The 14364-nt window shown below is 46.1% G+C and overlaps 1 protein-coding gene across 3 annotated transcripts; it reads left to right on the top strand.

The window, feature by feature from the left end:
• Positions 1-1529: 1529 nt before the first annotated feature.
• LOC308580835 (zinc finger protein RFP-like) lies at positions 1530-12345 on the top strand. Of its 3 annotated transcripts, none has more exons than XM_081183053.1 (7): positions 1530-2035; positions 4035-4130; positions 5286-5519; positions 6727-6749; positions 7996-8114; positions 9756-9788; positions 11109-12345. In XM_081183053.1, exons 1-7 carry the CDS (start codon positions 1637-1639, stop codon positions 11615-11617), a joined length of 1413 nt encoding a protein of 470 aa, XP_081039179.1. In that variant the 5' UTR covers positions 1530-1636; the 3' UTR covers positions 11618-12345. The 3 variants fall into 3 exon arrangements, with proteins under 3 accessions (XP_081039179.1, XP_081039178.1, XP_081039177.1); XM_081183051.1 differs by having other exon boundaries at positions 1533-2035; positions 11106-12345; XM_081183052.1 differs by lacking the exon at positions 6727-6749 and having other exon boundaries at positions 1531-2035; positions 7973-8114; positions 11106-12345.
• The last annotated feature ends 2019 nt before the right edge of the window (positions 12346-14364 follow it).

Consider the following 14364-nt stretch of genomic DNA (forward strand, 5'->3'; position numbering starts at 1 on the left):
TTCGTCTTGCGAAGCAAGCCCATAGGGGAATTCGTCTTGCGAGGCAAATCGCGAATGAAAAAACCTTTCGTCTAGCGAGTTTTTTGTCTTGCGAGGCATTCGTCTTGCGGGGCACCACTGTACAACCCATTGTTTTTATAGTATGGTAAAAGATAAAGGACCCCTGGAATGCTAAGACCAGTCAAAGGGGATTGCAGTCATACCTCAGGTTACAGATGCTTTGGGTTGTGCAATTTCGGGTTGCGCACCGCGCCGAACCCAGAAGTACTGGAATGAGTTACTTCTGGGTTTTGGCGCTTGCACATGCGCAGAAGCGCTAAATCATGCTTTGCGCGTGCGCAGAATCGTGACCCACTCGTGCACAGACGCGGTGCTGCGGGTTGTGGACGTGCTTCCCGCACTGATCACATTCGCAACCCGAGCATCCACTGTATGGGGTTGTGGCGCTCATCTCACTTCAGGCCGAGGGAGCCGGCATTTGTCCACAGACAGCTTTCCAGGTCATGACTAAACTGCTTCTGGTGCAATGGGACAACGTGATGGAAACCAGAGTGCAAGGAAACACCATTTACCTTCCTGCCACAGTGGTACCTATTTATCTACTTGCCCTGGTGTACATTTGAATTGCTAGGTTGGCAGGAGCTAGGACAGAGCAACGAGAGCTCACTCTGTCGCGGGGATTTGAACCGCCAACCTTCCGATCCACAAGCCCAGGAGACTTGGTGGTTTGGTTTAGACCACAGTACCACCTGCATCCCTGTGCTTACACAGCCCCTGCTTGATTCAAAGATGGGGTTCCTTGAACGTGCCACAAAAAACACACAATTTGGGGGTGTTGTAGCATCAAGTGTTTCAGCAGGTAACACCATGAAATGAAGTGCACTGCAGTAGTTTGGCCATCAAGTTGTAGAAGTCCGTTTTTGCTCCAATTAGTAGATGGCAGCAAGAAAATAAAAAAAGACTCTGAAGCTCCTGTAACAAAATAGAAGTTACAGGCTAGGGAAAGCAAATTTGGCATTCTGTGTGCAGTGACTGACAGCTGGGAAGGTGTTGTTGTTGTTCAGTTGTTTAGTCATGTCCGACTCTTTGTGACCCCCTGGGCCAGAGCACGCCAGGCACTCCTGTCTTCCACTGCTTCCCACAGTTTGGTCAAACTCATGCTGGTAGCTTCGAGAACACTGTCCAACCATCTTGTCCTCTGTCGTCCCCTTTTCCTTGCGCCCTCCATCTTTCCCAGCATCAGGGTCTTTTCCAGGGAGTCTTCTCTTCTCATGAGGTGGCCAAAGTATTGGAGCCTCAGCTTCAGGATCTGTCCTTCCAGTGAGCACTCAGGGCTGATTTCCTTCAGAATGGAGAGGTTTGATCTTCTTGCAGTCCATGGGACTCTCAAGAGTCTCCTCCAACACCAGAATTCAAAAGCATCAATTCTTCGGCGATCAGCCTTCTTAAAGGTGTGCATGGGGGCTTTGCTGGAAAAATTTGTTGGCTTTAATTTTAAAATAATGGCTGAGTTGTAACATATAGACAGAATTTCCTAAATGTTTCTTCATTCGTGCCCATCATTTAAACAGGAGGCCCCTTTAAGAGGCTGGTCGTTGGCTGTGTTGATGATTTCATTCCAGCGTCATTCACAGCCATGGCTGCTGCTGCTGGTGGTGGTGCAAATCCCATCCAGGATCTCTACCATGAAGCCACTTGCCCCATCTGCCTGGAATATTTCCAGGATCCAGTGATCATCTCAGGGTGTGGGCACAACTTCTGCCGAGCCTGCCTGACCCGATACTGGGGGGAGCTGGAAACTGGGGCGTCGTGTCCTCAGTGCAGATATGCGGCTCAGCGGAACAGCGTCCAGCCCAACCGGCAGCTGGCAAATGTGGTGGAAATAGCCAGGAAGCTCAACCTCCAGGGCGGAAAGGGGGAAGGAGGAGAGCAGGGAGTCTGTGAGATGCTCCAGGAGCCCCAGAAACTCTCCCGCAAAGACCACAAGCCCCTCATCTGTGGGGCATGCGATAAATCCAAGGAACATGGAAACAAGGTAGGAGGAAATCATTCTGGATCTTAGTGGTGTGTTGGAATAGCTGTTGATGCCTTTTTATGGGAAGTTTTCTGTGGATTCACCCGTTTACATTCTTGCATATTGGTATGCAAATAAATGCATGGGGAAGCCTTATATTAACTCTTTCCCTCCCTGCTAGGCTCCCAATTGGTGCCAGGGTACCAAAGTGGAAACAGTCAGCCTCAGAGAGAGGATTTTTTGGGTGACCCGTGGCAAGAAGGGAAAGCAAGGGGACTGGAAAACAATCTTAAGCGCTATCAGATGAACAACTAAACTCAGGAAGTTCCAACAGCTAAACATATACATTCAATGGAACTTTCTAACTAGCTCCACCCAGATAACATATGCTGATGATGATGATTTATTATATCAATCAATTAATCCAATTAATTAATTTGTACACCACCCTTCATACGAAAATCACAGGATGGTTCATAACATCAAAATACAAAACGAGAACAAAAAATACATAATAAAAACAAGAACAAAAACAAACCAATTTTTTAAAAAAATTCCTTCCAGTAGCACCTTAGAGACCAACTAAGTTTGTTATTGGTATGAGCTTTTGTGTGCATGCACACTTCTTCAGGTATCTTAGTTGGTCAGTTAGTCTCTAAGGTGCTACTGGAAGGAATTTTGTTTGTTTATTTGTTTGTTTCGACTACAGCAGACCAACACGGCTACCTACCCTCAACAAAAACAAACCAGTAACCCTTCTCCCACAAACACTTTCAAAAGGTCATTGAATATTAATAAGCCAAAGGCCTGGTTATAGTTGAATGTTTTTTTGCCTGGCAAGTGACAAGTGCCCTCTCTTCCGCCATGTCTCAAAAAAATCATGTCAACCTTACTTTTTTCACTCAATTCCTATCCACAATAGAGAAACAGGAAGGGGGTGTAATGCCCTTGTGCTCTGTGGGGAGCTGGCTCCAGGCCCTAGGCCAGTTGGCAGACCAACTATGGGTTACAAAGATGTCTGCAAATGTGGCATGAAGGCTGGCAACATTAACCCCACTGTCTGGGAATCCCTTGCAGACGATCAAGAGAGTCAGGTTGTGTATCCATTGCAGTGACTAGAGGAGGAATGACTGCTGGGAGGGATGCAGAGAGAAGAAATGCCATGGTGCATTTGTAACAGCAAAACTGGAGGCCTTCATCTGCCCTGGCTGCAACAAAACATGTCTCTCCTGCATCTACAGCCACAGCAGGCACTGTAACACTCCCACAGTTTGATTTCACCCCCGAAGGTGCACTCCTCCATTGTCTCCCGAGACAGGGATGCCATCAACAACAAGCTCCCTCAACTGCTTGGGGTTGATCTCTCACCTGCCGCTGACTCCTTCCCACTTTTTCGCAGTCCTTTGGGGCCCTACCTGCAAACAGGGGAGTGTGTCAGTGTGTCTCTGTGTATGTACAGACATACCTCTTGTTACGTTCGGTTCAGGTTACGTCTTTTCAGGTTGCGTCCCATGGCAACCTGGAAGTACCGGAAAGGGTTACTTCCGGGTTTCACCGCTCATGCATGCGCAGATGCTCAAAATGATGTCATGCGCATGCGCAGAAGCGGTGAATCACGACCCACGCACGTGGAGACACGGGTTGCGTTCTGCTCATGTTGCGAACGGGGCTCCGGAATGGATCCCGTTCGCAACCAGAGGTACCACTGTATTCATTTTGTGTTCTGTCTTCCCCCCTGTGCTGTGAATGTGCTACTGAAGTAAAACTAGTGTCACATTCCCGCAGACATTTGTAGTTGGCCACTGTGAGAAGAGGAGGCTGGTCTGATCCATTGGCTTGATCCAGCAGGCTCTTCTTATGTTCATAATTATTACCTGATGGTCTGTGTCTGTTTCCAGAGGCTGTAAGGCCAGAGGTATCCCCAGACACTGGAAGGGATGGCAGGAAGCAAACAAGCCTCTTTTTCACCTCCTCTCTCCTCTTTCTCACCCAGCCACTTGAGCTCTTATTTTCTCCTCAGGATCTGATCTGTACTCGCCTGGAGGTACTGAGGAAAGAGAGAGAGAAAATTCTGGCATATAAAGCCGACACGGAAAGAGAAAGCAGAGACCTGCTTGTAAGCGTTGCTTCATTTTCAACTACTGCTGCAAGGGGAACAAGTACTTGAATCAACAAATATGATTCTTTTCTGGAGTAATATAAAATGGAGGCATCCCAAAAGTTCTTCTGTCCTGCTTTGCAGAGCTATCTGTTGTTTGGAATTGTCCTGGGGCAGATCTGCACTCGTCGTTTATAACTTTAAAATGTGTTATTAAAATGTGACGCCAGAGCGAGCCTCCAATAATGGAAAATTGCAATTCAGGATTATGGAACGTTATAGTTTTTTTAAAAAAGTTTAGCAGATCAATGTAGATCCACCCCTGGTCTCCTGTAAAAATTCTTAATGAAAGGCCTTTCTAAGGTTGGGCTCTTGTAAATCTTTAGGAAACACCCACCCTCTTTAAGTGTTAAAGTAAATATGTGAGGGGGCTGAATGTGGAAGGCAATGTGGAAGGCAGTACTTTTGTAGCAACACTTTTATGTCTGCGTAGGTTCCCATCCCATTTTATTTATGGTGTTTATAGCCCAAAAAGGCTCTCCGTCTTTACAAAAATCAGTACTGTGATTGGTCCCTGCCCTCAGGCTTACAGTCTGAAAAGATCTGACACACACAGAAGACTCAAAACGTTGACTTCCATGAGTTGGAACGTAACAGAAATGGCATTGGGGAAGGGACAGGCCTTGAGTACTTGTCCCTGCTATATCCCAACTTGTTTACTGAAGTGCCTGAATAAGGCTGGGTGTTGATTGTGGTCTGTAGAATATCTGAGGTGCCCTTCCAGTGGAATTCTCCCCTGGGATCTTCAGATGAAGGGCAGTATATGTTAAGTTGTGGGTGAACATATCAGACGACACAGCAATTCTTCAAACAGCTCTTTTTTATTCACAGGACAGAACTGAACTGAAGGGTTCAGTCAGCCTGCTTATATAGAGCTCCAGTACAACGTAACTAACAATTTTCTAAAACTATCCAATCACTGAACGTCACTTTTGATCCCTTATTTGCATAACTATCTACAGTATCCCCCTGCTGGCCCAGGGTGAGAACTTCAGTACATAACAGTATACATATTTAACAGATGATGATGATGATGATGATGATTCCCATAACCTACCTCTTGATGTTCTAAAGACATCTGCTTTTCCTCCTCTTTCCAAACGCTTCTTTTAGCTTTTAACAGAAATGGAAAAACAGAAGACGGCCGAAATGTTCGGACAATTACGGCAGTTTCTGGAAGAACAGGAGCAGGTTCTTCTGGCTCAGATGGCAGAGGTGGAGATGGAGATTGCAAAGAAGAGGGAGGAGCACCTGGCCAGGCTCTCCTGGAAACTCTCCTCTCTCGAAAGGATCATGCAGGAGATGGAGGAGAAGCACCAGCAGCAGCCAGCAAGTGATCTCCTGCAGGTCAGATTAGGGCAGAAACAGCCTCGTCTGGGAGAGGCGCCTTGGACTGATTCCAAACCTTGAACTGCTTCATTCACTTAAAAAAAGCAGCGGAAAGGGAGCAGAGTGTGGAGCTGAGAGCCAGGTCTCTCATCAGAGCATAGCTGTCAACGTTTCCCTTTTTAAAGGGGAATTCCCTTATTCCAAATAGGATTCCTCGCAAGAAAAGGGAAAAGTTGGCAGCTATGCATCAGAGTGAAGCAACTTGCCTTGGGAGCAAGCTCTCCCAGAGGCGGTGCGGCCTGTCTCATGCCCACTTCTCATTGCCAAGCACCCACCACAGGAAGTGGCGGTAGTAGCTGGCTGGGCAAGGAAGCGTCGACAGCGGTGGAGGCTTCCCAAGAGCTGTTGCACCTCTCACCGGTGAGAGCCAGTGTGGTGTAGTGGTTAAGAGCGGTAGACTCGTAATCTGGTGAACCGGGTTCGCTTCCCTGCTCCTCCACATGCAGCTGCTGGGTGACCTTGGGCCAGTCACACTGCTCTGAAGTCTCTCGGCCTCACTCACCTCACAGAGTGTTTGTTGTGGGGGAGGAAGGAAAAGGAGATCGTTAGCTGCTTTGAGACTCCTTCGGGTAGTGATAAAGCGGGATATCAAATCCAAACTCCTCCTCCTCCTCCTCCTCCTCCTCCTCCTCCTCCCCTTCTTCTTCTTCTTCTTCTTCTTCTTCTTCTTCTTCTTCTTCTTCTTCTTCTTCTTCTTCTTCACCACCTCCCTGCCACCACCTCACCAGCACCACCACTACCCACCCCCTCATAACTCCCCCATCACAGGCACTGCCACCGCCACAACAGCAACATCCTTCCCCTCAACCCCAGTGGCTGTGACGGCCCTCTCCTCTCCTCACCCCTGGGGAGCCATCTTCCTCCTCTCCCTCTTGGGGGCAGCCCAGGGGTTTCTCCCAATTTCCCCTGTTTTAAGTCAACCACCTTCCAAGTCATTAAAAGGGCACCACTTTCCTTGTTGACTTAATTATCTCATGTAGGCTTCCCACCCACCCCCATGGGAAAGTAGCAAAAACTGCCCTCACATCCCCAATCCTTGTGTGGTGTCTGCTAGGCAGGCCAGAGGGCCAGAGTGAATGCTAGTCAGGGTCTGAGGCATCTTCATAGCATGGCCTGAGGCAGGCATTGAATTCCTTCTCCTCTCTCTCTCTCTCTTTCCTTCTAGGACGTTGGAAGAACCTTGCCAAGGTAAGTGGATCTCACTCACGGTAGGTATCCTGCTGCCACCAGTCACCGCCTCCCTTGCTTCCCTTCCCCGTCACTATTTCCCTGTCCACTCTCAATTGCAAGGAGGGGAGACTCCACAAAAAAAACCCACTCAATAAAACAGGTGTCTGAAGCAACATTGCCTTCTCCGTTTGCTCATCGCCTAGGTCCAAAGGCAACTTGGGGGTCCCCTGGATGGGCTTTGGACAAATAATTTGAATTAGTTGTACATCTGTGGAAGGTCCTGCTGAACCTCTGCTCTAAAACCAGTTTTCAAAATATATGTAGCTTGTCAAAGCCAAGGTCCCTTTCAACTCCTCATTACCTCAGGAAACAAATATTTGAGTTTAACTGTCACAAAGAGGAAGCTGTTGGTCTCTCACACAAAATCCGCAGACTTTCTTTAGGGCAACTGGGACGTTAGCTCCAACCAAGAGAGGCCAGTTCAGTCATTCTAGCAGCAACCCACCCAGGGGACAACCCACACAGTTCCATGCGCACACCTGTCTCACGGGGCATCCATGCGGTGGGGCTACTCACAAGGGGGTGGACTATATTCATTTGCAACTTCAAGGTGCCACTCAGGTTCAGGACGGAGGTTATAAGGAACACCTCAGTTTTGCCAACAGCAACCGCCATCTTTCTCTTCTCCACATCTCACTGGGGGGGGGGGGTCAAACAGAGAAATAAACTGTGATGTGCTGTCATTACACAGTGAAGTTGGAGCAGAGATGGCCTGAGCAGGGTGGTAGCACATGACAAGTGATCTTTCAGTAGATACATGTGGGGAGATGCAGAGACCTTTTGGCCCTCAGGTATCTGGCTTTAGAGTCCAAACTGCCACAAGGGACGCGGATGGCGCTGTGGGTTAAACCACAGAGCCTAGGACTTGCCGATCAGAAGGTCTGCGGTTTGAATCCCCACAACGGAGTGAGCTCCCGTTGCTCGGTCCCTGCTCCTGCCAACCTAGCAGTTCGAAAGCACGTGAAAGTGCAAGTAGATAAATAGGTACCGCTCCGGCGGGAAAGTAAACGGCGTTTCCGTGCGCTGCTCTGGTTCGCCAGAAGTGGCTTAGTCATGCTGGCCACATGACTTGGAAGCTGTACGCCGGCTCCCTCGGCCAATAAAGCAAGATGAGCGCCGCAACCCCAGAGTCGGCCACGACTGGACCTAATGGTCAGGGGTCCCTTTACCTTTACTAGGAGTTAACATTGTTTTTCTCCACCAGGAGTGAGAAAATGGAGACACTTGTGAATCCAGTGGCCTTCCCTCCAGAGCTGAAGCAGAGGATCAGAGAATTCCATTATAAAAATCCCTCTCTGGAGGAACTTATGAAACAATTCAAAGGTAATGAAGAATGACTGCAAGGATTTTGTGCCAGGCATTATTTGACTTCCAAAATTAATGTGTCAGGTTCTTATCATATTTTATATTGTTCTTTCTACAGACAGCAGTAGCACCAGCAAAGCTTCCTTTTCAGGGGCCAAGACACCATTTTCACCCAGAATGCCCTATATACGTTGCCACAAATCAAGGCCATTTGCACTAAGCATATAGCAAAGCCTAGGTGTTCTGCTCTAACATGTGTCAGTTTACATTTACAAATACAGTGGTACCTCGGGTTAAGTACTTAATTTGTTCCAGAGGTCTGTTCTTAACCTGAAACTGTTCTTAACCTGAAGCACCACTTTAGCTAATGGGGCCTCTTGCTGCAGCCGCGCCGCTGGAGCACGATTTCTGTTCTCATCCTGAAGCAAAGTTCTTAATCTGAAGCACTATTTCTGGGTTAGGGGAGTCTGCAACCTGAAGCGTATGTAACCTGAAGCATATGTAACCCGAGGTACCATTGTAATCTCCTCTACCCACACTGAATTCCAATCCTCATAATAATTGCAAGCCCAGATCATCTTTAGACTTCCTTTCTGCCCATATCAAAGCTCATTTCACGAAGACCAGGCAGTCTCCTGGTCCTTTTTTGGTTTTAGGTTTATGCAGTTTTATCCTGAAGATTTTATCAATATCAAGTGATAAGTCCTCCTCCTGAACCCCCAACCAGTCCGCCAGGGCTTTTAATAATTTTGTCGAAATGTCCTCATCCTGGCTCTCTGGTATTCCTCTCAGGCGGGGATCATCTTTAGACTTCCTTTCTGCCCATATCAAAGCTCATTTCACTGTACGATACTGACAGCTGCCGAAAAGAGCTTCAGAGGGAGCCAAGTGAAGCTTGTTCTCATATCCTGACTTTTGCTGTGAATGACCACATTTCAAGTTTCTGCATCCTGGAAAAGATCTCCCTCCATTCCCTTTCTGTCAAGGGTTGCATTCCATTACAGAAACATTTTTGGGCAAAATACCCATCCCACTCCATAGCAACAGAATCACAACTCCTATCCTGATAAACCCTGGATAAGAATGAGAACTTGCGGAATGAGCAGTGAATACTGGGCAGTATCTTTACCTTTCTCCATTTCCAAGTTTTTAATACAGTGGTACCTTGTTTCTCAAACTTAATCCGTTCTGGGAGTCTGTTCAACTCCCGAAACCATTCGAAAACCAAGACGTGGCTTCCGATTGGCTGCAGGAGCTTTCTGCACTCAAGCGGAAACCGAGTCGGATGTTTGGTTTCGAAGAACCGTTCGCAAACCAGAACACTTACTTCTGGGTTTGCGGCATTCGGGAGCCGATTTGTTTGACAACTAAGTCATTCGAGAACCAAGGTACCACTTTATGGCTTTAGTAAATCAATGGCCTGCTTATTTTATGCTGTTGGTGTTAAGTACACTTTGCCACTTCTGAGTTACACATTTTTAGTTAACTTTAATCTGTCTTCCATATGCTTTTCTGGTTGTTAATTACATGTTCCACTTTATATTTTACTCCAAAGAAGGAAACAAGAGAGGATTTGTTGCAAAGTGATTGTTTTTTACAATATTTATTTTTGGCGCAACCTCGTAGAGCTTCTGATTTATATCTTTATTTTTCCCACAGACACTCTGTTAATGAGACAACAGTTTCAGAAAGGTAAATTTTCTATGGAGGATGACACTTGGGGAAGGAATGGAGACTGCTGTTTTGTTGGCATCTAACAGTCTGTTCTGCAGACTTCGGAAACACCAATTGCTTTATTATCGTTATGAGCCCTAACGATAATTTAGATTTAGAGGGGTTGTGGCAGAAAAGGAACCTACTGGCACATGTGGTGGCCTTGTAAACATGTATCCAAATGTTGAGAAGTGGTGATGAAGGAGATTTCTGAAAAAAATAGACCCCAAATTGTGTCCTTCATCAATTTGGATGGATTGAATATGGACTTAATATAAAAACAGCTTACAATCCAGCTCTGTGCTGCTTTGCTGGATACTGTCTTCTCCCATCCTTGTGGATCAGCCATGACAAGGGGGTGGGACCATCCACCTATCACTCAGCTGATGTCAGATGACTGACACTTGCTCACACAGAAGAGCTGAGTAAATGTTTTCTAGGTGGCTTTGCTTCTTGTAGAAGACAGCTTGATAGACACAAGGGGCACATTATAAATATTTCGACAACAGAAACCCGATTCATATGTGGTGGGATTGTCCATTAGTTAATGAATTTTGGAAACAGATTGTCATAGAAATATAAGGAATTGTGGGTAGGAAGGTGGGAATATCTAAATTAATGGTTCTTATTAGTCTGAGTAGCACTGAGTTAAAACAAAAGAGGAATGTAAATGGGTAGAATTGATGGTAACTGCAGCCAGAAAGGTTATAGTGAGTAACTGGGAAAATGCAGAAGAGCTAGGGGTGAACCAATGGAGGAAAAACAGAATAATATTATAATTTTAGAATATCTAACTGTGAAAATACACAGAATGAAAGGATTTAAGGTCAGTGAGAAAGAGGAGGATTGGTTTGAGAAGATATTGAATTATTTGGGTAGGTTTGAACAATTTGGGGCAATTAAAATGTTAAAAGTTAAATAAACCTTATGGATGGAGGAGTATATAAAATTGTAGATATGGTTGATTTGAATATTATTGTTGATTATGTATACCCGATGTATCAGCCGCCTGGGGGGTTGCACTGTTTGTATTTCGGTTGTTGGTAAAAAAATAAAAATTTTAAACATTAAAAAAAAGAAAAGAAACCCAATTCACTGAAATTTATTGTGGGCAAGTCTTGGAAGGAGGAAAGGAGAATCCCAGTCCTTCATGCAACGCAAGAAAATCTTGCTGATTTGAGATGGATTGTGATTCCTGGGATGTTTTATGTATCCAGATACCTGTCTGTCTCTCAGACTGATTCTGCCTCTCCTTCTCTTTTCCTCTTCTCCCTCCCCCACATCACTTTACAACAGCAGATATAATTATGGATCCAGACACAGCGCATCCTCTGCTCATCCTGTCTGAGGGCGGTAAAAAGGTGGAACGGGGAAACAAGCAGCAAGAACTGCCCAACAACATTGAGAGATTCAACAAACTGACTTCGGTGCTGGGGTGTGAGGGATTCACAGCAGGGAGACATTTCTGGGAAGTCATTGTGGGAGGGGAGGGGATGTGGGCTTTAGGGGTCGCCAGGAAGTCTGTGAGGAGAAAGGGCTTCTTTCCCTTCAGTCCCGAGAAAGGATTCTGGGCTGTAGGAAAGATTAATCATGGGTATTGCGTCTTAAACCCTCCTGATTACCTTCCTCTGAGTGGGGAGCCGGAGAGGATCCGAGTGACTCTAGACTATCAAGGGAAGCAAGTGTCTTTTTTCAATGCTGAAACAGGAGCCCTGATCTACACATTCTTGGGAGCCTCCTTCTCTGATGAGACCCTCCTTCCTGTGTTTTGGGTGAAAGAGAAAGCCCACCTCAGAATTGTGGGATGAAAGGTAAAGGGACCCCTGACCATTAGGTGCAGTCGTGGCCGACTCTGGGGTTCCGGTGCTCATCTCGCTTTATTGGCCGAGGGAGCTGGCGTTTGTCCGCAGATAGCTTCCAGGTCATGTGGCCAGCATGACTAAGCTGCTTCTGGCGAACCAGAGCAGCGCACAGAAACGCCGTTTACCTTCCCGCCGGAGCGGTACCTATTTATATACTTGCACTTTGATGTGCTTTCGAACTGCTAGGTTGGCAGCAGCAGGGACCGAGAAATGTGAGCTCACCCCATCGCAGGGATTCGAACCACCAACCTTCTGATCGGCAAGTCCTAGGCTCTGTGGTTTAACCCACAGCGCCACCTGTGTCCCTGAATTGTGGGATAGCCAACCTCATATAACCAACATGCTTAAGTCTAGTTAATGTACTAAAGGGTTAATGCGATAGAGTAAGCTGTCCTGCCAGGCTTAGCTAGGGCATTCTTTTGGAAGAATATAATCAAAGCCTTTATTCAACATCAGTCTACCTGAGAAGCTCAGTGTGTAAGGTCAGAGCTGGCTGCTGAAGCTCAGGCCACATGGCTGTTAGAATCCACTCTTGAGTTCCTATACCAATAACTTAGGAGCTTTCACCATTGTAACGACGCCAGGTTTTGCTGCCTGTGTTTTCTGACTGATGTATGGAAAAACACATGAACCTGACCTCTGAAGAGTTTGTAAGTAAACCAATTTTTAACTTACCAGACGTGTGGTCTTTTTCTATGCTAGGGGAAGAGGGGAACTTTAGAAGGAACTTAGAATGGCATATTGTAAAGGTCTAACAACCTGTATTTCCATGCTTTATTTTGCAGCATATTTTGCAGTTTTAAATCTCTGCTGGAGTTATCTCCCCAAAGAGTACCTGCCCCAGACTTGGACCTTGGCATCCAGGAACTCTCCTCTTATTTTTCCTTGCCAGCCAACAATAATTACTTAAGGAGACCCAAGATATCTACCAGGCTTAGATGGAGTTTCTGTCCAGATCAGAATGAATGATAAAATAAAACATTTGCCAAGAGTGTGTGTGTTCATGAAGGAGGCTCTGGTGTTTTCTCCCTGCACTATTGCAGGCCTTATGCTGCTGAATGGAAACACAAGCAGGGAAAGCTCTCTTGCAACCCGTTCCATGTTTTCCTTCAAAACACTTTAAAAACGCATCGTGCATGGATGATTCTAGTTCTTGTAAAATGGCCATTTTGAGACACGTTTCTTTCTCCCTGCTTCTCTCTCGCCCCTCGCTCAGTTCCCCCCAAAATGAGGCTCTTTTTCTAATAGGTTGAAGTGTTCCCCCGACATAGTGTGTTCTGGAGATGGAATAATGTTACCACCAAATTTACTCTTAATTCTACCTAACACACTAGTTTTGTTTTAAATACAGTGGTACCTCAGGTTAAGAACTTAATTCGTTCTGGAGGTCAGTTCTTAACCTGAAACTGTTCTTAACCTGAGGTACCACTTTAGCTAATGGGGCCTTCCACTGCCGCCGCACGATTTCTGTTCTCATCCTGAAGCAAAGTTCTTAACCTGAAGCACTATTTCTGGGTTAGCGGAGTCTGTAACCTGAAGCGTCTGTAACCCGAGGTACCACTGTAGTGAGTTTTGTTTCAAAATTGTGGCATGTAGGAACAGGAACAGTGAAGTCAGCTTCCCAATTTTGCTCAGCTCCTGGTGTTCTGTAGGTGGCCTTGGGCAACCCCCTCTTCTCACATGGTTGTTGCAACACAAAATTGGGAAAGGAGCATTCAGGGATTCCACCCTCCCAGAGTTCGACAGAGGAAGAATAAGACAGACATTTTTGTGAGGCTGAAGTGTGACACAAAAACCATGCAAAGAGAACCCTTTTTAAAATACAAGTAAACATCTGTACACATTTAAAACATCATCAAAACATGTTTATTATACATTATGCAAAGGAGTAATCAGAGGTTCTCTCTGCAGATTAATATCTGGATCTGCTCAGCTGCAGTTCACCTATTCCACCTTATCACAGAGGTTAAATCAATGAATCTGTTGCTGGCACCAAAAAATACCCATTTCACAGGGGGGAAAGCAGTGATGCTCACTGCCCCCAAGGCAAAACACTCATATATAACCCCCCAAACAAATAAAACACAGACCAAAATAGCTAATGCTCCTCACCGAAACAAGAAACCTCCCCAACCAACCCAAGACATTAAAAAAAAAAAATGAAAATCAGGAGGGACCTCCAGGGACCCACAGCTGCCATACTGGGGACCCAGTATTATGCAACAACCAAATACATGGGGATGTATTCTCCCACTGTGAAATAATGTTCCCTTGCATCAATCAGATTTACCTATACCTGCTTCAAAATAGGTATCCCTTTCTCTCACAGGATACATCTCATTTGGTGCTTGCTAAACAACAAATATGTAGGCCTCTTTGGAGAAAGGTGTTTTGCCTAGAATGTCATGTTGGTCTGCCTGCGTAGAAACTGTAATGTACTGAGCTGAATCCTAGAACAATAGGATCCAGAATGCAGCAGTCTGATTGGTTCGTAGGGGCCACCCAATCCAGCTCCAGGTGGAAGTGAATCAGCGACCTGATTGGCCTGCAGGAGCAGTGAATCAGCTTCTGGAGGACGTGAATCCGCAACCTGATTGGCCTACAGGAGCAGCCCGGAATTAGCCAATCACGCAGGGCCCATTGTGTAAATAATGTATATATAGCTAGACATTTTAGGGAAAGTTTCATTCATT

This window comes from Podarcis bocagei, assembly GCF_964188305.1.
Source record: "Podarcis bocagei genome assembly, chromosome: 2".
Lineage (NCBI taxonomy): Eukaryota > Metazoa > Chordata > Lepidosauria > Squamata > Lacertidae > Podarcis > Podarcis bocagei.